The 23267-nt window shown below is 41.7% G+C and overlaps 1 protein-coding gene across 1 annotated transcript in view; it reads right to left on the reverse strand.

Annotated features, from left to right (window-relative positions):
• LOC122936381 (probable cation-transporting ATPase 13A5) overlaps positions 1-23267 on the reverse strand; it is a 652597-nt gene that overhangs the window by 157156 nt on the left and 472174 nt on the right. The window contains exons 20-23 of the mRNA XM_044292565.1: positions 13730-13867; positions 12738-12817; positions 12336-12378; positions 10209-10318 (exon numbers count right to left, since the gene is read on the reverse strand). Of these exons, the coding sequence (XP_044148500.1) occupies positions 10209-10318; positions 12336-12378; positions 12738-12817; positions 13730-13867 (371 nt within the window). The remainder of the gene's footprint in view (positions 1-10208; positions 10319-12335; positions 12379-12737; positions 12818-13729; positions 13868-23267) is intronic.

The raw sequence follows: 23267 nt of genomic DNA on the forward strand, positions 1-23267 counted from the left end.
CTGCCTGGGTGCTGGGCCTAAATTTATGACAATGGACTGTTGCAGTGGTGGCTGACGTGAAGCCTGATTCTCTGCTATGACATGCAGACTGATTCTCTGCTGACATGAAGCCAGATCCTCTGTTACGGGACCTCTCTCCTCTGCCTGGGTGCTGGGCCTAAATTTATGAAAATGGACTCTTACAGTGGTGGGTGACGTGAAGCCTGATTCTCTGCTATGACATGAAGACTGATTCTCTGCTGACATGAAGCCAGATTGTCTGTTACGGGACCTCTCTCCTCTGCCTGGGTGCCGGGGCCTAAATATCTGAGAATGGACTGTTCCAGTGGTGGGTGACGGGAAGCCAGATTCTCTGCTATGGAACCTCTCTCCAATTGATTTTGGTTAATTTTTATTTATTTAATTTTTATTTTAATTAATTTCCCTATCCACATTTGTTTGCAGGGGATTTACCTACATGTTGCTGCCTTTTGCAGCCCTCTAGCCCTTTCCTGGGCTGTTTTACAGCCGTTTTAGTGCCGAAAATTTCGGGTCCCCATTGACTTCAATGGGGTTCGGGTTCGGGACGAAGTTCGGATCGGGTTCGGATCCCGAACCCGAACATTTCCGGGATGTTCGGCCGAACTTCTCGAACCCGAACATCCAGGTGTTCGCTCAACTCTACTCACCAATGAAGATCAAGACCTGAGTGCCTGGGATGGCGTTACGCCGACGTGCGTTTCGCCACACCTTCGTCAGGTACACACCCCCTGATGATATTTTTTTTTTTATGCATCATTTCTGTGTTCTATATTCAGCGTTTTTAACGCAGCCCTGGCCCCATAGGAGTGAATGGGGCTTCAGCAAAAAATGCATTGCATCCGGATGCAGTCCGGATGCAATGTGTTTTTCACTGATGATTGCTAGGAGATTTTGTTTGTAAAAAAAAAAAAAAAATGCATCAAAACTGATGGCACCCATGTGCAAAAAACTGAGACACTGAACTCAACTGCAGACAAAACTAACTTATCTTGCTTTTGAAATGGTGCGAGTTTTACTGAACGCATCCTGACGCAATCCGTATTGTTCGTGTGAAAGAGGCCTAACTTGGATACTAAATGTTGTGCTGAAGTCTAAAATAAAGTGCTGATGGACTTCTAAACCTCTTGTTATCACGACCGGCGTGCCGATCACATACGTGACGCAAAGGGAGGGAAAAGGAAGGCCCTGTCCAAAAGAGAGGGAAAGATGGTGACTCCTAACTCACCTTGAGGCTGGCATCTGACTGCCCTGACGTCCCTAGACGGGTTTCTCACCCGTACGCCGATCACGACAATACTGACAAAACATATAGTCCCAGGTGGGCGACAACAAATAACCAACAGGGATCCGGAGGGTAATGCTCTGGTACGACAACCAGGGATAACAGCAACTCAGCTCCAGTGGGTCAGTATAGAAGTCCAGGCAGGAAGCTCTATATCTGGCAACCAGAGAAGTGGGAGAGGGGAATATAAGGAGGTTGGGACTGCTGGACAAGAAACAGCTGAGGAGAAGAAGCTACGGATCCCTGAGTGAGACAAAAAAGATTGCATGGAAAATCCAGAAAGCTACCATTAAGTAACAGCACTATTTTTAGACATAGAGCGCGCAGCCACCCGCTGCGACTTCCTGACCCTGGGTATAACTGAGTCAGACGTGGCTCTTGACACCCTCGTGACACTTGTCTCTACTGAAGTCTGTCATTGCTGACCCCACCGCGAGTACAGATCCCGACACTATGCAAGTCTGTGTCACTCAGTCATCATTTACTATTGATGTCATTGTATTCCATAGCTTGGGGAGGGGGAAAAAAAATCATAAAAAAAATAATGAAAAGAGATAACAAGGATTATATACCAACTTTCAGGGCAATTGGAGAAACTTTGGTTCGGCCTCAACCAAGCTTTTTTTTTAAAAAATGTCGGGATAGACAGTAGACGAATCTCGACTGGTTGACTCATCTCTACCTTAAACAGTGATCAGTCTGAGCTAATATACCTGTCCTGTCTCACGTTTTTGCCCTGGCAATATTCCTCCTCATTTAAAAGAAATGAAGGTTGATGTTATTTTCTTCCTTTATCACTTAAACTGCTCAGACACCAGTAGCCTCAACATCACCTCCTAGCCCATGATAGAAGCAAAGCTGTGTTTAGCTAGGTTCTGCCTGACATGGGAGACTTTTGTCTGCCCTGAATGTTGAGTAAGGTGCTGTTTATTTTTTAGAAAAGAGGAGCATTACAACTCTTTATAGGGAGAGTATTGTCATATGCTAAATCTCTTCAATGCAGAGAAAACAGCTAAAGCACCAGAAGACTGCTATTAGGGTGAATAGCATCAACACCTCTAGAGGCCAAGGGCTTTCAAAGTGGATGATACCCTTTCAGCTTTACTATCTACTAAACAAAGTGCTGTTTACAACTCTTTGCAGGAAGAGTATAGTCAAACTGTTGATAATGCAGCTAAGCTCATCCAGGCTGGAACAATGCCAAGAGGGATAATAGAGTCACTACCTTTAGGTGCCAAGAACCTTCAAAGTGAATTATTGAAGAAAACCCACCAAAGCTCTCACGCACTGACATGATGACATCACTGCATCATCACGCTGGAGGGGCACAGTGATGTCACCATTGATGGCGTCACCCCGTCGGCCAGCATGATGATGTGGTGACATGATACATCCCTGTGTGCAAGATTTGGAGATTTTTCTTCAATAAAGAAGGTTGTCAAATTTCACTTCATTAACTTCGATTCGCTAAACACTGTTGAGGAGTCAAAACAACTATATTCACGGATATGCTAGTTTAGCATGACATAGGAGGCTTTCCAGCTGGACTTGTCTGTCCACGTCTGGACGGTGAAGGTAATACTCAAGAGGTTGGAAGGACAGGTAGGCAAAATGTAAAAAAAAAAAAAAAAAGCCTTTATCCAGTACTTCCTCCTCAATTCCTAGGAATATAGTTTTTTTATTGTTATAAAAAATGGATAAAATTCAATAAATAATTAAATGAATAACAGAGTAAGGCCCTTTTCAGATTGCAGATTGCGGCTGGTTGCGTTCAGGGAAAATGGTGCAATTTTGACACTAAAACAAGTCAGTTTACACTGCGATTGCGTTCCATGTTTGCGTTTTTTCCGCGCGGGTGCAAAACATTGTAATGCGTGAGCGCATGAGAAAAATCAGCATGTTTGGTACCCAGACCCGAACCCGGACTTCTTCACAGAAGTTCGGGTTTGGGTCAGGTGTTGTGTAGATTTTATTATTTTCCCTTATAACATGGTTATAAGGGAAAATAATAGCATTCTTAATACAGAATGCTTAGTACAATAGGGCTGGAGGGGTTAAATTTAACTCCCCTTAATCCACTTGATCGCGCAGCCCGGCTTCTCTTCTTTCTTCTTCTTTGCTGTACACAGGAATTGGACCTTTGATGACATCACTGCGCTCATTACATGGTCCATCACATGATCTTTTTTACCATAGTGACGAATCATGTGATGAACCATGTGATGAGCGCAGTGACATCATTAAAGGTCCTTTAACTGTGCACAGCAAAGAAGAAGATAGAAGAGAAGCTGGGCTGTGCGATCAAGTGGATTAAGGTGAGTTATATTATTATTAGTTTTCTTAACCCCTCCAGCCCTATTGTACTATGCATTCTGTATTAGGAATGCTATTATTTTCCCTTATAACCATGTTATAAGGGAAAATAATAATGATCAGGTCCCCATCCCAATCGTCTCCTAGCAACAATACGTGAAAATCGCACCGCATCCGCACTTGCTTGCAGATGCTTGCGATTTTCCCAGAGCACCATTCACTTCTATGGGGCCTGTGTTGCGTGAAAAACGCAGAATATAGAACATGCTGTGATTTTCACGCAACGCACAAGTGATGCGTGAAAATCACCGCTCATGTGCACAGCCCCATAGAAATGAATGGGTCCGGATTCAGTGCGGGTGCAAGGCGTTCACGTCACGCATTGCACCGGCGCGGAAAACTCGCTCGTGTGAAAAGGGGTCTAACAGTGCTTTATAAGTCAAATAATAATGACTTTCAGGGCAATAGCCCCTTTCTCAGATGCTGGATTGATTATGTCACAAGTTTGCGTCCGGATTGCCAGATCAACGGAACTGCCTGCCAGAATCCTCTGCCGCAAGTGTGAAAGTACCCTTAGCCACCTCCCTGTGGTCGCTCACCGAGCGCTGTGTATACAGTGCATGAAGCGCTATGCGCTTCGTGTTCCGGCCCGGCGGTCATGTGATCGCCGGGTTCGGGAGAGTGCAGGAGCTGTGAGGTCTTTCAGAGACCTTGATCAGCCCTGCACTGAGGCTGTATTGTGCTGTACAGCCTCTTTGGGGGGTCTACTATGTCAGCCCCAGTTACAGGAGAAATCAACAGTGAAAAAAAAAAAAAGTATTTTCCCCCAGTGGTCTTGTATGTCCTTATGGGGGATGAAAAATGTAAAAAATAAAAATAAAAATTAAGTGTTAAAAAAAAGTTTCACATCAAAAAAATAAAATAAATCCCCATGTAAAGAATATAAAAAAGGTTAAAAATAGAAAAAATAACATAAAATAGACATATTTGGTATTGCTGCGTTCGTGACAGTCGGCTCTATAAATATATCACATGATCGACCCAGTCCGATAAACATCATAAAAAAATAAGACTAACTGTGTCAAAAAAGCAAAATGGTACCAATAAAACCGTCACCTCATCCAGCAAAAAATGAGCCCCTACATAAGAAAAGCTGTAAAAAAAAAAGTATAGCTCTCAGAACATGGTGACACTAACATAATTTTTGGGGTTTTAAAAATGTTATTATTGTGTTAAAGTAAAATAAATAAAATAAGTATACATATTAGGTATCGCCAAGTCCGTAACAACCAGCTCTATAAAAATATCACATACCTAACCCCTCGGGTGAACACCGTAAAAAAAAAAAAAGAGTAAAAAAAAAGCCATTTTTGTCATCTTGCATAACAAAAAGTGCAACACCAAATGATCAAAAAGGTGTATGTCCCACAAAATAGTACCAATAAAACTGTCACCTCATACCGGAAAAAATGAGCCACTACTTAAGAAAATCGCTAAAAAATAAATAAAAAAACTATAGCTCTCAGAACATGGACAAATTAAAATGTATTTTTTTTGTTTTTAAAAATGCTAGTGTGTAAAACTTAAATAAATAAGAAAAAGTATACATATTAGGTATTTCCACGTCCGTAACAATTTGTTCTATAAAAATGTCACATTACCGAACCCCTCAGATGAACACTGTAAAAATAAATAAATAAAAAATGTGCTAAAACAACCAATTTTTGGGTCACCTTGCCCCATAAAGTGTTATAATGAATGATCAAAAAGTCATATGTACCCAAAAATAGTACCAATAAAACTGGCACCTTATCCCCTAGTTTCCAAAATGGGGTCACTTCTTGGGAGTTTCCACTGTAAGGCTGCATCAGGGGGGCTTCAAATGGAACATGGCATCTCCTTTTGTGGCGCTCCTTTTCTTCTGCGCCCTGCCGTGTGCCCATACAGAAGTTTATGACCACATGCGTGGTTGTGTTTCTGTAAACCGCAGAATCTGGCTAATAAATATTGAGTTTTGTTTGGCTGTTAACCATCAAAGAAAAAATTGGATTAAAAAGGAAAATCTGCCAGAGTGAATTTTAAAATTTGATCTCCATTTTCCTTTAATTCTTGTGGAACGCCTAAAGGGTTAACAAAGTTTGTAAAATCGGTTTTAATTAACTAAATGGGTGTAGTTTCTACAATGGGGTCATTTATGGGGGTATCCACTATGTAGTCCCTACAAAGTGACTTCAGGCCTGAACTAGTCTTTAAAAAGTGGGTTTTGGCAATTTTCTTAAAAATTTTAAGAATTGCTTCTAAAGCCTTCTAACATCCCCAAAAAATAAAATTACATTTCCAAATGATACCAACATAAAGTAGACATATGGGGAATGTTAAGTAATATATATTTTAGGAGATATCACTTTCTGTTTTAAAAGCAGAGAAATTTAAATTGAGAAAATTGCTAATTTTTCTAACTTTTTGGGAAATTTGGGATTTTTTCATAAATAAAGGTGAAATATATTGACTCAAATTTATGACCATCATGAAGTACAATGTGTCACGAGAAAAAAAATCTCTGAATGACTTGGATAAGTAAAAGCGTTCCAAAGTTATTACCACATAAGTGATATATGTCAGCTTTGCTAAATTAGGCCTGGTCAGGAAGGGGGCAAATGGCCCAGATGTGAAGTGGTTAATTGTACTAAAGAATAGAGGAGGCACTGGATAAAGGTCTTTTTTTTTTTTTCTTCTAAATTTCTTTCTAGATCCAGTCTTGTAGACAAGGTAGTCAGGGTGGTGAACAGAGACACAGCAATATAATTCCCATCAACTTAGAGAATTCATCAAAATGCACCATCTTGCAATCCTTACATTTAAGACCCATTCAGTTATAACCTTATACCAAGTACAAAAGGACCATTAAGGGACATGAAGGCCCTAACCTGGTGGAAAGGTCCCCCAACATTATCTAACAATAGACAACTCCCAGGCTGCACAAACATGTTTTTTATCTGTATTAACAGCCAGCATTTTCTTTTCTTGAGGCACAGCTCAGCATAGTGCACATCAAAATCCTATTCACCCTAATGGAACTTTATTAGGGTAAATAGGAAAAGGGATCAAAAGATCCCAGGTTCTAGCCCCACTAAGGAAAGTGATTTATTTATATATTTTATGAAAAAAACTCCAAAATATTCAAAGTTTGAATCACCCGCCTTTTCCAATTTTACATACAAAAACAATAAAAAATTTACATTTTTTTTTCACTTATACTTTTGGAACTTATATCAGGTATTTGTGCGTCTGAAAATGTCTGAACTACTGAAATATAAAAAAAAAATCCTTTGCAGTGGACACCATAATAAAAAAAAAGATAAACGCATGATTTGCCATTTTTTTTACCTTGTGCCCACAAAAAAGTGAATAACAATAATCATAACAGTGATCAAAAAGTCTTACATACCTCAAAAAATTATGATTGTCAAAAAATTGCGATGTAAATTATTATTTTTTTTTTTCATTTTTTTTTTTTAAGTAATAAAACAAAATAAAAAACTATACAAGTTTTGTATTTCCATAACCATATTCAGTTGCAGAATAAGGATGTCATGTCCATTTTAGTACACAGTAAACGGTGTGATGTCAAAACCCCAGAAACCTTGGCAGATTTGTGTTTTTTTTTTTTTTTTCAATTTTACCCCACAAAGATTATTATTTTTTTCCCTTTTTGGAATAGAAGACATGGTAAATAAAATTATGCCATTAAAAATGTATCTTGTCCTGTAAAAAATAAGCCCTCATATGGGTATGTGAACTGAAAAAGAAAAACGTTATGGCTTTTGGAAAGTGGAGAGGAAAATGTAAAATAGGCCCAATCTTTAAAGGGTCAGTAGTGTAATATATTCTATGTATTACATGAAATTGAATATGTTGAATTAAATAAATAGACACTTTTTAAATATTCCTATATACTATCTTCCATTAAATGTCTAGGTGTCGAGGTTCTTTCCCTCCCCTTTCCAATCTCTTAAAATTAGCTTATCACTTTTGTAATCCATCCACTCCATTCATAATTCATTAATATATTTGTGGGAAAATATTCAGCATAACTTTTTTGTAATTTTTTTAATTTACATCTGCAGCCCTGTGAAGTGCTATCGGTACAGGGATGAGGAGTTATCAGTGACTGACAGCTATCTCTGTCTGCACATTTATACATACAATGTTATCAATCACTGATAACTCCTCCCTTCTGATGCTGTTCACAGAAGGTAGAAAAAGCACATGTACTGCACATCCAGTAGAAAAAATCGGTGGTTTATTCACCCATGTGGTACAGTGAGACAACGTTTCGGCTCAAACACAGAGCCTTTCTCAAGCAAAAGAAAGGCTTGAGAAAGGCTCTGTGTTTGAGCCGAAACGTTGCCTCACTGTACCACATGGGTGAATAAACCACCTTTTTTTTTCTACTGGATGTGCTGTCTGTTTCTTGGATTTTATATATATATATATATATATATATATATATATATATATATATATATAGATATATATTATATTACACACACAGTGCTGCCCATAATTATTCATACCCCTGGCAAATGTTGACTTAAAGTTACTTTTATTCAGCCAGCAGGTAATTTTTTTTTACGGGGAATGACATAGATGTCTCCCAAAAGATAATAAGACAACGTACAAGAAGTATTATTGTGGGAAAAAAAATATTCATACCCTTCTCAATAATCAATAGAAAAGCCTTTATTGGCTATTACAGCAATCAAACGCTTCTTATAATTGCAGACCAGCTTTTTGAATGTCTCCACAGGTATTTTTGCCCATTCATCTTTAGCAATGAGCTCCAAATCTTTCAGGTTGGAGGGTCTTCTTGCCATCACCCTGATCTTTAGCTCCCTCCACAGATTCTCAATTGGATTCAAGTCTAGACTCTGGCTGGGCCACTCCAAAACGTTAATGTTGTTCTTTGCTAACCATTTCTTCACCACTTTTTCTGTGTGTTTTGGGTCATTGTCATGCTGAAATGTCCACTGGTGCCTAATGTTGTCGTTGAGAATCCTCATGTATTGCTCTTTTTTTCATGGTGCCGTTTACTGTAATTAGGTTCCCTGGTCCTTTGGTGGAAAAACACCAATCAAAGCATTAGGTTCCCACCACCATGTTTGACAGTGGGGATGGTGTTCTTTGGGTTGAAGGCTTCTCCTTTTTTACGCCAAATGAAGGAAACATCATTGTGACCAAACAATTACATTTTTGTTTCATCTGACCATAACACAGAAGTCTCCTTCTTTGTCCAGATTAGCTGTTGCATAGGCCAAGCAAACTTTTGTGTGCCTTACTGGAGAAGTGGCATCCTCCTTGGTCTGCATTGTGCAGTGTCCGTTGGATTGTCTGGCTTGAGACATTGCCACCAGCAGAGCCCAGATTCACCAGGATGGCCTTGGTGGTGATCCTTGGATTCTTTTTCACCTCTCTAACTATCCTCCTGGCCAGCACAGGTGTCACTTTTGGCTTCCAACCACGTCCTCTGAGATTTTCCACAGTACAGCAGAACATCTTGTATTTTTTGCTCAAATGTAAATAAAAGCTGAGAAATGTTTTTTTTCCCACAATGCCTCTTGTACATCGTCTTATTATCTTTTGGGAGACACCTATGTCATTTTGCCAGGGGTATGAATAATTATGGGAAGCACAGTATATATCAAACTGCTCTTCTTCTCCTGCTCTACAACATGGTGCTATCAGATACCATTGCATTTTTTGGTGACGGGTCCTCTTGAAAGGGGTTCCCCGGGAATTAAGAAAATGAACATACTTAAATATTACTTTATAATAAATATATTCCCAAATACCTTTTATTTATAATGGCTCATATTGTCTAGGGAGCAATCATCAGGGGAAACAAAATGGCTACCGTCCTATTAGTACACACAAAATCTGTCCTAATCACACAGCAGGACAAGTTAACTCACATCACTGAGCTAAAAAGCTTCCCCTTCCTCCTCTCTGCTCTACCTGTCAGGGGTTATGATCCTGAATACAGGTGATAGGATCTTCAGCTGAATCTCTGTAGGAATGGAGTTCATGACGAGACATGAAGTATAGAGAGACAGACAGGACAGACTGTGGTAATGGAGATGGCATATAAGAGCTGCTGATCATTCACCCCACCTCCTCCATGTACTTCATGTCTCCTCATGAACTCCATTCTTACAGAGATTAAGCTGAAGATCTTATCAGCTATATACTGACAATTAGAGCAGAGGGGAGGATGAGGCAGCTCTTTAGCCCATTGTTGTGAAGTAACTTTGCTGCTGTGTTATTAGGACAGGTTTTGTGTGTACTAATAGGACAGCAGCCATTTTATTTCTCCTAAGACAAAACAAGCAGCCATTTTATTTCTCCCCAGACAAAACGAGCCATGATAACTAATGAAAGGTATTTTGGAATATATTTATCATAAATTAACATTTAAGTATTTTAATTTTCTTAATTCCGGAGAACTCCTTTAATGTACGTCTTACCTTTCCTTAATTAGGCAGTCCATTAGTGATACTTTTTATATCTAGTGTGTAGAGTGACAGTAACTTACTTTAGTAGTTTGGGCACACATTGAATGTTTGGGATGTTGGATGTAAAGGGTGAAGCCATTGATGCTTCCAAGTTTGATAAAGATATTCCTGCATGAGCAGCTTTGAGGGCCTAGAAATAGGAAAAACAAATTTTGTATAAAGACAGTTGTACTGCTGATAAAATGCAAGAATGTTGCAATATATCAAACTATTAAATTTTTATTTATTTTTTTACAAAACTTTCACAGTGGACATGTGGAATATCAGTAGAAAAGTCAGATAATGTAAACTGTGCTTAAAGGGCATCTGTCACCAGTGACCTCCCTAACAAACTGTTTAGGCTACTTTCACACTTGCGGCAGGACGGATCCGGCAGGCTGGTCTCCCTGTCGGATCCGTCCTTCCGCCGGACCGCCGCTCCGTCCCCATTGACTATAATGGGGACGGGGGCTGAGCTCCGGCGCAGCACGGCGGTGCACGGCGAAAGCCGCCGGACTAAAAAGTCCTGCATGTCCGACTTTTTAGTCCGGCGGCTTTTGCCGCGCACTGCCGTGCTGCGCCGGAGCTCAGCCCCCGTCCCCATTATAGTCAATGGGGACGGAGCGGCGATCCGGCTATATGGCAAAACTGCAGAAGGACGGATCCGACAGGGAGACCAGCCTGCCGGATCCGTCCTGCTGCAAGTGTGAAAGTAGCCTTACATAGACACATAGCTGTAGTTCACCTTATTAAAATTCTGTTCTTTTTTGTTGATCTGAGCCTCCGTTCCCAAGATGAGTTTTCTTAATATGCAAATTAGGCTTTGGCCTAATGAGGGTGTCACCATTGCTCTTGTTGCACCCAATTTCCATTCAATTCTGTGGCCAGCCCCTCCCTGGATGCTTTTAATGACAGGGCCAAACATTGGCAAAGAAGTGAGAGAGTGCTTGCCACATAAAGGAGTCGAGCTTTGGCAAAACAAGAGCAAGAGTGGCACCCTCAGTGCATATTATTAAAAAGTATAATAATTAGTGAACGAAGCATCAGATGAACAAAATAAAAACAACAAAACACAGTGTATGTATCTCTGTAAACAGTTTGATAGAAGGTTGCTGGCGATAGATTTCTTTTTAACTCTAATTGTCGGTGTGTGGGTGCATATGAGGAATAGCACTATTTTTAATCAATATATGACTTGTATATGGCATATTTTTGCCATTTTCCCCTCTGCAATCTGTCTGTATTTTAATTTTGAATTATTATTTTTTTTGCTAGTGGGGGCAGATGAAATCATGTCTGCCCATAGACTATGCATTGAAAAATAGGAGATTCTGCTGTCTAATGCCTAATTCACACATCAGTGTTTTGATCAGTGATTACCATCAGTGATTCTGAGCCAATGCCATGTGCAGCTCTAAACATAGAACAAGTGCAGATATTTCCCTTCTACCTCATGTCCGTGGAGGCTCCAATCCTGATTTTGGTTCACAATCACTGATGGAAATTACTGACAAAAACACTGACGTGTGAAACAGCAGCAGTAATGAAGGCCATTGCATGGCAATCTGACCAGTTTAGATATAAATCTAGCAGATATCAATCCTAACTCTATAGACCTCTATGTAATCTGATCCTTCAGTGAGTAGGCAGACTGTCACCGAAGACAAGTTTTAGCAGTGAATTGAGAGGTAGTGAAGGGGGAGGCAGGAGAGGAGTCTGATAAGAGAATGAAGCATTTTTCTCTTACTGTTCTGATCTCTATTCTGAAATATACAAATCACACTGATGATTGGTAATTATAAACACTTCTTATAACATAAACTTTTGCCTCACTGTAGACATCATGGCTAATTCACAATGCAAATATGAACTTATTTTTAACTAAAAAGAATGTGATGTATGTGACAATTTTCATAAGGTATGTGACATTTTTTATTTTTTTTGCCTCAAATGATCAGAATGGATGCATATATTAACTTCATACACAAAATCATGTTTGGGAACCATATGCTAAAGCTATTAATCCATACTGTTTCTCTGCATGTCTCTACTGTTACACAAAAGCACCCAGATCTCACCAACACTAAACAAATATATTTATTATTCCCTAAGAGGAGAAGGGGACAATATGGTTATTCACATAGGAACTACATACTAAAATGACTTACCCCACAATCATTTGCTCCATCTCCACACATGCCAACGTAATAGCTAAAATAAAATAGAAAAAAATAACATTTAAAACACACATACTAGTGTTCTTTTCTTACCAACCCAAATATAGGTGTACTAAAATAACAATACATTTTACCAGTAGGTTTAATATTTGAGAACTAGGGGAAAAAAAACATTTGAATGGCAGGATTTAGGACAGTTTTGAGATGTTGGCAGTCATCTGGCATATTTGTTTTGGGCCAATGTTACTAGGCTGGCTAGGCTAGGCAATTCCTAGTATAGCTAATATTGAACCAGATCATTGTCTAATCATCTAATCCATGAACAAAATCAGATTTTAGTTACTTTAGGTTCAAGGAAAGAAAAACATTTATATATATTTATATTTAACTCACCCAGTATTTTGCAAGTCCTTTATAATGCCAGTTTTTTGTTGTGGCGTCATTCTGCCAAAGATAGTCCCATTAAGAAGAATCTGCAACACAAGCTCTAATTTAGCAAAATCATTTTTTAAAATATTGAATTATATATTATATATTGAAATATGTAGAGTCAGGGTCAAAATGTGCATCTTACATACGCATTGGTCAAAAGTAGCCAGAAATTGGCCAAACCTTTAAGTTTTCTCAGTGATATGGTTTGAAGTGATAAATGTACAGGGTGAGCCATTTATATGGATACACCTTAATAAAATGGGAATGGTCGGTGATATTAACTTCCTGTTTGTGGCACATTAGTATATGTGAGGGGGGAAACTTTTCAAGATGGGTGGTGACCATGGTGGGCATTTTGAAGTCGGCCATTTTGAATCCAACTTTTGTTTTTTTCAATAGGAAGACGGTCATGTGACACATCAAACTTATTGGGAATTTCACAAGAAAAAGAATGGCGTGCTTGGTTTTAACGTAACTTTATTCTTTTATGAGTTATTTACAAGTTTTGGACCACTTATAAAATGTGTTCAATGTGCTGCCCATTGTGTTGGATTGTCAATGCAACCATCTTCTCCCACTCTTCACACACTGATAGCAACACCGCAGGAGAAATGCTAGCACAGGCTTCCAGTATCCGTAGTTTCATTGTTTTTCTTGTGAAATTCCCAATAAGTTTGATGTGTCACATGACCCTCTTCCTATTGAAAAAACTAAAGTTGGATTCAAAACGGCCGACTTCAAAATGGCCGCCATGGTCAGCACCCATCTTGAAAAGTTTCCGCCCTCACATATACAAATGTGCCACAAACAGGAAGTTAATATCACCAACCATTCCCATTTTATTAAGGTGTATCCATATAAATGGCCCACCCTGTATATTTAACAGTTCTATTGATTTCCTATTTAATTCCAATACATTGTCGCTACCGTTTGAAAATGAAATTATTACTTACATCAGGTATCATGTCAGGGAAATATTTCTTGATAATTTCATATGATTTGCCGCTCACCGCATATTGATATTTCCCTGAAGTTGCATTTAATCTACAAGTACTATCAGAGGCTGTGCTTACAATACATTTCATGGATTCCTGAAAAACAGGGATTCATTTATGAATAAATAGCATATTCAGTATATCGTTTTATATATACAGTATATCATATTCGTCCTTCTGGGGAATTTTTCAATTGGTCTTAAAAAAATGTGAACCACTATCTCTGTTCAGCCTTGAGTTTATCTAGTAGCAAGATCACAATTTTTACTGTGTTCCATCAGGCAGCACACCTGAAAGGCTCATTATCTCTGATCTCTGTCCTTATAAACACTCATAGCCAAATTTTCATCTCACTGATAAGAACGTGGCTTAAATAAGCGTTTATGACCTTTCAATAATTTAGAGATAAGGTTTATTAGATGACTGGCACAAATTGAAAGTAAAAAGTACGATTCACACAGCTAGAAAAACAGTTAACCTTTTGTGACTGAATGGCTCAATATTTTCAATAAAGACTAATTTAAAAAATGATTTGTAGTGCTAATATAAGCAGGAGCAGCGATGCTGTGACCTGTTCAGTGTCAGTGTGGTCGAAAGGGAGTCTGAACTCCCGTACACATCGCTGTATGGGAGTTTAGATTCTAAAGTGCAGTAGGTACTTGCACTTCAATAGCCTATCCAGCTGGGAAAATGTTGAACAGTTATGTACGGTTGTAGCAGGGTTAACACACATGCTTTATGAGACATGTTATCCAAACTAAATACAACTAAATGCATTAAGCAATTACTTTTAAATGGCTTTTGTTTCAAGATAATGTGATAAGTTAAGAAATTTGAGTTAGGAGTGTGTGTGTTACCCCTGTTATATCTGTATATAAGAAATAAATATTTTAAAATACTTTATAGCATTTACAATACGTTTTAATAAAGTACACTTTAAATTAAGGGAACATAAGAGACACAGGAAGCTCGCTATAGAAATAAATGCTTAAAGTGTATCTCCAGTTATAACAAGTTTACATAAATAAATAGTACATGTGAATATAAGAAACTTTATAATATATATTATTACTAGCCAAAGAACCCGGCTTTGCTTGGGTATATTTCATCTATTTAATTTAATGCTTGTGTGTGTTGTTAAAAGATATTGACAGTATCCACTATAACAGTGACATCTACAGTACCCCGCCCCTTAACATTGACCCCCCCCCCCCCCACAGTGCCGTGTCTCCTTAAAATGGGGTGGGCTGCTATGGACGTTCCATTAACTTTGACCTTCACAGCAGCCTGTCCCGTTAACAGTGAGTTCCACAGCACCCCAGCCCTTTTACAGTGACCTCCACATGGACCCGCCCCCTTAACAGTGACCTCTACAGCACCCACCCCTTAATACTGACCATAAGTTACATTCCCCTTAACTGTGACCACCACCTTTCCTGGCCCCCTTAACAGAGACCTCAACAGCGACTGCCCCTTTAACAGTGACTGCCACAGTACCCTGCTTCCTAAACTGTGACCTCCACTGTACCCCGCTGCCTTAGCAGTGACCTCACAGTACCCCACTGCCCCTTTAATAGTGGCCTCCACAGTCCCCTCCTCTCTTAATAGTGATCTCCACAGTGCCCACCCTTTTAACATTGACCTCCACAGCGGCCTGCCCCCTTAACTGTAACACCCACAGCATTCTCCCCTTCAACAGTGACCTCCACAGCGGCCGCCCCTTTATTAGTGACCTCCACAGTACCCCGTCTCCTTAACAGTGATTTACACAATAATGTGCCCCCTTAACAGTGACCTCCACAGAGCTCCGTTCCCTTAAAATGTGACCTCCACAACACCCCGCCCCCTTAACAGTGACATTCACAGCACCCCGCCCCTTAACACTGACCTCAATAGTGGACCGCCCTCTTAACTGTGACCTACACCATTGCCTGTCCCCTTAACAGAGACCTCCACAACGCCCGACCCTTTAACAGTGACCTCCACAGTAAAACGCACCTTTAATAGTGACTTCCACAGTACCCTGTCTCCTTAACAGTGATCTCCACAACACCCCACCCCTTAACAGTGGCCTCTACAGCAATCTGCTCCTTAACACTTACCTCCATAGCGGACCGTCCCCTTGTCACCTCCATAGCAGCCTGCCCCTAGGGTGGCCAGAGGTCCAGGTTTAGGGCGGACAGTCCGGATTTCAGATTTCCTGTCCTCTGTCCGGTGCTGTCTGAGCAAGAGCTGCAGGGACAAAGTCTCCCTCCCTCCCACCCCTGCAGCTAACAGAAGTTGATTTTTACATACATTTTTTCAATTCCGGTCGGCTGCAGAGTGGAAGGGGGCATGGCACCGCAAAAAATAGAACATGTTCTTTTTTTTTTTTTTTTTTACGGTGCAGATGGATCCATCCCAACTTCCGCACGGATGTTGCTCATGCATTGGGGACCACAAATTGCAGTCCAAGAAACGGCTTCACAACGGTCGTGTGCATGAGCCATTATGGCTTGAATGTGATGTAGGAGGGGTGGGTGGACACATTGTGGCAGGAGGCGTGCCTGGGATCCTTCCTGCAAGACTGACGCCCCTCTGGGCACCTTACTGGCTCATTTGCATACCAAATAAACTGGATATTTAGAGGATAAAAACATCTATTGCTGGAACAAAGGCACATCTGAAAATAAGGTAGTAAGTGCTATTAGGCTATGACTTTACTTCAATAGCGATTATCTTGGTGACAGATTTCCTTTAAAGCTGACTTACAGCAGTGAAGAAAAATGGCTGGGTTGTTATGAAAAACTGGTCATGTAACCAGATTTCTATTAGTTAATGCATTTTTTGAGAAGATCTCAGGAACGGTACATGCTAGACAGCTGAGACCTGGTCTAGAACCTTCCCAGACACCTGATGTGCCTGTGTGCCAAATGCGTGTAAATGTGACGGTCCTTTAGCGGACATACATACATACACTCAGCTTAATATATTAGATATAATATTTGTAATATAAAGAATGATGCTTCCTTCTGTGTTTCTCAGGGGGATTTCCCTTAACTGGTTAGCACTGTTGCATTGGAGCGCTGGGAACCGTGGGTTTGAATCCAACCAAAGACAACATCTGCATGGTGTTTGTATGTTCTCCCTTTGGTTGCATGGGTTTCCTCCGGGTGCTCTGGTTTCCTGCCACACCAAAGACATACTGATAGGGACCTTACATTGTGAGTCCCATTGGGGACAGAGTGATTTAATTAGTGTTGATCGAGCACCAAAGTGCTCGGGTAGAACACTTTGGGATGCTCAGGTGCTCTGCAGAGCACGCAACCACAATGGAAATCAATGGGAGACCCCGAGCATTTAACCAGGCACCCCCTGCTCTGAAGAGGGGAGGGTGTCTGGTTCATAGGAAATTGATGGAAACACCACTGAGATGATTCGGGAACAGCATGGGGAGGATGTCTGGATGAATTTTAAACTCCCAGGTCGCTGCTGGGAACGATGTTGTCTGAGTAATACACCACTTTTACAGACTGACAATAATACTCACCAAACCGAAGATAAAATCAATTTTAGAGTAATTAATTTTAGTAAACATTCTTTCCTGTATATCTACTTGTATATCAAGTGCAAGTGCTGCTAAAAATTACAAGAAAGAGGCACCCTGATACAACCTGTATATCACATTAAGGAGGGCCTCATTCACATTGTGGTACAATTGTTCAGGTAGTGGGACTCAAACTCAAAAAGCCTATGCACTAAGTGAAAGGGCTGCCAAAAATGACAATGAACTGGCACTCCAATACACCCTTTATTACACATAAAGAAGGGAATCATACACACCCTAAAAAATTATGATTGATGGCCTGCTGGTAACACTCAAAAACATTAGGAGCAAGGGCCTGCGGGTGACCATCTAAAACATTTGGAGCAAGGGCCTGCTGGTGACCGTCTAAAACATTAGGGGTGAGGGCCTGCTGCTGATCTGACCATCTAAAAAATGTGGGGTGGGGGTCTGCTGCTGAGCTGACCATATACTAAATTATGGGTGAGGCTCTGAAGCAGGGCCAACCATCTAAAACATTAGGGGTTAGGGTCTGATGCTGAGCTGACCATCTAAAAAAAATAGGGGTGCGGGTCTGATGCTGATCTGATCATCTAAACAATTAGGGGTGAGGGTCTCATGCTGATCTGACCATTTCAAAAAAATAGGGGTGAGGGTCTGCTGGTATTATCAGTGTAACCATCCCACTTCTGTGTCTACTCAAACGCTTGGTGCTCACAATGAAGGAGGACGCTTTGCATGTGGAAGAGGTGGAAATGGGGGAAGACAGTAGTCAGGGTGATAGCCAGACCACCCTCCATTTGTCTTCTCAGTGCGAATTGGATGATGATGAAGATGAGGAGGAGCAGGAGACTATTACCTCTGCTACAGAGGGTAGTACCCACAGCAGGTTTATTCCATCTGTTCAGCTGACCATCTAAAAAATTAGGGGTAAGCTGCTGGTAAGCTGACCATCTAAAAAATTAGGGGTGAGGATCTGCTGCTGAGCTGACCATCTAAAAAATTAGGGATGAGGGTCTGATGCTGATATAACCATTTAGAAAATTAGGGGTGAAGGTCTGCTGCTGAGCTGACCATCTAAAAAAATTAGGGGTGAGGGTCAGATGCTGATCTGACCATCTAAAAAATTAGGGGTGAGGGTCTGATGCTGATCTGACCATTTAAAAAAAATTAGGGGTGAGGGTCTGCTGGTAAGCTGACCATCTAAAAAATTTGGGGTGAGGATCTGATGCTGATCTGACCATCTAAAAAATTAGAGGTGAGGGTCTGCTGCTGAGCTAATCATCTAAAACATAATGGTCAAGGGCCTGCTGGTGACCCTCTAAAACATTTGTGGTGAGGGTCTGCTGCTGAGCTGACCCTCTAACACATTAGTAGCGAGGGCAACCTAATAAGCATGTTGATATGATGGAGGAGGACAAGGACGAGAAAAGGAAGATTGAACCATATACCCTTTTTTTTTGGTGGAAGGGGTGCATGAGAATACACTGTATTCAATACACCATAAAAGCCACATTTAAGGTGCCTTTATGTCCAGCAGCTTTTCTCTGGTGGGGTAGAGAAGTCAGGGGCAATCCAGGCCTTGTTCATTTTGCTAAGAGTCAACCTGTCAGCATTTTGAGTTGACCTGCGGATGCACTTATCAGTTATTATGCCCCCAGCAGCAATAAATACCCGCTCTGACAAAATGCTGGCGACAGGGCAGGCCAGCACCTCCAAGGCGTAGAGTGGCAGTTTGTGCCATGTGTCTAGCTTGGACACACAATAGTTGTTGTAACGCACAGATGGATCATTGAGGAGGCTGAAACGGTCTGCTACGTACTCCTTCACCATCTTCCAAAACATTTCTCTCCTTTTGACACTAGGCCGCACATCAGGTTGAGGGTGCTGGCGGGGTATCATGAAACTGTCCCAGGCCTTGGAGAGTGTTGCCTCACCTCTGTTGTAACTGCTGTCTGTTCCCCTTGTCTCCCCTTCTCGGTTGGCCAAGCAACCACGTACTCTGCTGCTAGAGTTGTCAGCTGGAAATTTTTGGAGCAATTGTTCCACAAAGACCTTCTGGTATTGCACCATTTTGCTCGTCCTCTCCACCACAGTAATGAGAGATGAGAAGTTCTCTTTGTAGCTGGGGTCGAGTAGGGTGAACAACCAGTAATCGGTGTTGGCCAAAATGCGTATAACATGAGGGTCAAGGGAGAGGCAGCATAACACATAAAGTCAGCCATGTGTGCCAGAGTCCCAAGAGACAATACTTTGCTGTCCTCATTGGGAGGATGACTCTGAAGCTCCTCATCCTCTTCCTCCTCTTCGGCCCATCCACGCTGAACAGATGGAATAAACCTGCTGTGGGTACTACCCTCTGTAGCAGAGGTAATAGTCTCCTGCTCCTCCTCATCTTCATCATCATCCAATTCGCACTGAGAAGACAAATGGAGGGTGGTCTGGCTATCACCCTGACTACTGTCTTCCCCCATTTCCACCTCTTCCACATGCAAAGCGTCCTCCTTCATTGTGAGCACCAAGCGTTTGAGTAGACACAGAAGTGGGATGGTTACACTGATAATAGTGACATTGCCGCTCACTATCTGTGTTGATTCCTCAAAGTTGCGTAAAACCTCACCTCAGGTCAGACATCCATGCCCACTGGTTTCTTGTGAAGAGCGGAAGCTGACTGGAAAGGCGACGACCATGTTGCAGCTGGTATTCCACTACTGCCCCCTACTGCTCACAAATCCTGGCCAACTAGGTGGAACGTGGAGTTCCAGCGTGTGCTTAAGCCGCACAACAGTTGATGGGCTGGCAATTGCAAGCGCTGCTGCAGCATTGACAGACCGGTGGCAGCTGTAGATGACTTTCGGAAATGGGCATACACACAGCGCACCTTCACCAGCAGCTCAGTCAAATTGGGGTAGGTTTCGAGAAACCACTGAACCACAAAGTTGAACACGTGGGATAGGCATGGTGTGTATGTGAGCTTTCAGCGCTCCAAAGCTGCCACCAAGTTACGGCCATTATCAGAAACAACCATGGCTAGTGCTAAGTTGAGTGACGAGAGCCACAGCTCAGTCTGGTCTCTTATACCCTGCCACAGCTCTGTGGTGGTGTGCTGTTTGTCATCTAAACATATTAGTTTCAGCATGGCCTGTTGCCGCTTCCTCACTGCAGTTCTACACTGCTTCCAGTAAATAAACTGATGGCTAACTGACGCAGCAAGATGAGAATTCAGAGGTGGAAGTGGAGGACGAGGTGAAGGAGAAGGGGGGGTTGCAGCCACTAATGTAGGTGGTGGTGGAAATCCTGATGGAAGTAGGGTCCGCAATCCTTGGCATCGGTAGCACCTGTGCCATCCCATAGAAACATAGAAACATAGAATGTGTCGGCAGATAAGAACCATTTGGCCCATCTAGTCTGCCCAATATACTAAATACTATGGATAGCCCCTGGCCCTATCTTATATGAAGGATGGCCTTATGCCTATCCCATGCATGCTTAAACTCCTTCACTGTATTTGCAGCTACCACTTCTGCAGGAAGGATATTCCATGCATCCACTACTCTCTCAGTAAAGTAATATTTCCTGATATTACTTTTAAACCTCTGCCCCTCTAATTTAAAACTATGCCCTCTTGTAGCAGTTTTTCTTCTTTTAAATATTCTTTCCTCTTTTACCTTGTTGATTCCCTTTATGTATTTAAAAGTTTATATCATATCCCCTCTGTCTCGTCTTTCTTCCAAGCTATACATGTTAAGGTCCTTTAATCTTTCCTGGTAAGTTTTATCCTGCAATCCATGTAGTAGCTCTTCTCTGAACTCTCTCCAAAGTATTAATATCCTTCTGGAGATATGGTCTCCAGTACTGAGTACAATACTCCAAATGAGGTCTCACTAGTGCTCTGTAGAGCGGCATTAGCACCTCCCTCTTTCTACTGGTAATTCCTCTTGCTATACACCCAAGCATCCTGCTAGCATTTTCTGCTGCTCTGTGACATTGTCTGCCTACCTTTAAGTCTTCTGAAATAATGATCCCTAAATCCCTTTCCTCAGATACTGAGGTTAGGACTGTATCACTGATTTTATATTCTGCTCTTGGGTTTTTACGCCCCAGGTGCATTATTTTGCACTTATCAACATCAAATTTTAGTTGCCAGATTTTTGACCATTCCTCGAGTTTTCCTAAGTCCTTTTCCATTTGGTGTATTCCTCCAGGAACATCAACCCTGTTACAAATCTTTGTATCATCAGCAAAAAGACACACCTTACCATTGAGGCCTTCTGTAATTTTGCTGATAAAGATATTAAACAATATGGGTCCCAGAACAGATCCCTGAGGTACCCCACTGGTAACAAGACCTTGGTCTGAATATACTCCATTGACTACAATCCTCTGTTGTCTGTCCCTCAGCCACTGCCTAATCCATTCAACAATATGGGAGCCCAAGCCCAATGACTGCACTTTATTGATAAGCCTTCTATGTGGGACAGTATCAAAAGCCTTACTAAAGTCTAGATAAGCGATGTCTACTGCACCTCCTCCATCTATTATTTTAGTCACCCAATCAAAAAAATCAATAAGATTAGTTTGACATGATCTCCCTGAAGTAAACCCATGCTGTTTTTCATCTTTCAACCCATGGGATTTTAGATGGTCCACAATCCTCTCCTTAAGTATGGTTTCCATTAATTTCCCCACTATTGATGTCAGGCTTACTGGCCTATAGTTGCCCGATTCCTCCTTACTACCTTTCTTGTGAATGGGCACAACATTTGCTAATTTCCAATCTTCTGGGACGACTCCTGTTGCCAGTGATTGGTTAAATAAATCTGTTAATGGTTTTGCTAGTTCACCGCTGAGCTCTTTTAATAGCTTTGGGTGTATCCCATCAGGCCCCTGTGACTTATTTGTATTAATTTTAGACAGTTGACTTAGAACCTCTTCCTCTGTAAAGACACATGCGTCAAAAGATTCATTAAACACATCCCCGGGTACAATTCGCTCACGACCTCCACAACATTCACCCAGTGTGCCATCAGGAAAATGTAGCATCCGTGGCCACAAACACTTGTCCATGTGTCAGTCGTTAGGTGGACTTCCCAATAATTGCGTTGGTCAGGGCACAAGTGATGTTACGGGACACATGCTGGTGTAAGGCACGGACGGCACACCGGGAAAAATAGTGGCGGCTGGGGACTAACGAGGAACTGCCGCCGCTATCAGGCTGTGGAACCCTCAGTTTCTACAATCCTAAATGGCTGGGTGGCTGGGTATTTGCTCTTTTGTTCGAAGGCCTGGGGTATGGACATCTGTATGCTGCACTGGGACACAGAAGTGCATGTGCTAGCTGATGGTGCTTGTGAAGGTCCAGGTGCAGGGCGGGAGGCATCCGGGCCTGGGTTTTGGACAGGGGATTGGCCAGCATGTAACAGGGGAAGAGGAGGCAGTGGTGTGACCCGCCAACACTGATTGTGGACCCAGGAGTTTGGCCCACCTATTAGAGTGCTTTGATGCCATGTAGCAGATCATGCTGGTGGTGGTGAGGTTGCTAGTGTTCACGCCCCTGCTAATTTTAATATGGCACAGGTTGCAAACACCTACCCCTTGGCAAGGGAGATTGCCGCAAGGGGGTGCTTCGGGAAACAGTTGTGGGTCTGTTTGGTGTGGCCCGCCTTCTCCCTTTTGCCACCCCACTGCTTCTTCCAGCCTGTTGCAGTGCCAAGGATGCCTTCCCCTCTGTACTGCTGTACTTGCTTGGCTTGCAACCTTCCCAGGTTGGGTCAGTTATTTCATCATCCACCACCTCCTCTTCCACTTTCTCAGTTATTGGCAACTGTGTCTCATCCTCATCATCGACCTTTTGAGACACTAATTTCCATTGGCTTATTGGCAACTGTGTCTCATCATCATCATCCACCTCGTGCAACACTAATTGCCATTCCCCACCATCATCTTCTTGTG

Source organism: Bufo gargarizans, chromosome 4 (assembly GCF_014858855.1).
Source record: "Bufo gargarizans isolate SCDJY-AF-19 chromosome 4, ASM1485885v1, whole genome shotgun sequence".
NCBI lineage: Eukaryota > Metazoa > Chordata > Amphibia > Anura > Bufonidae > Bufo > Bufo gargarizans.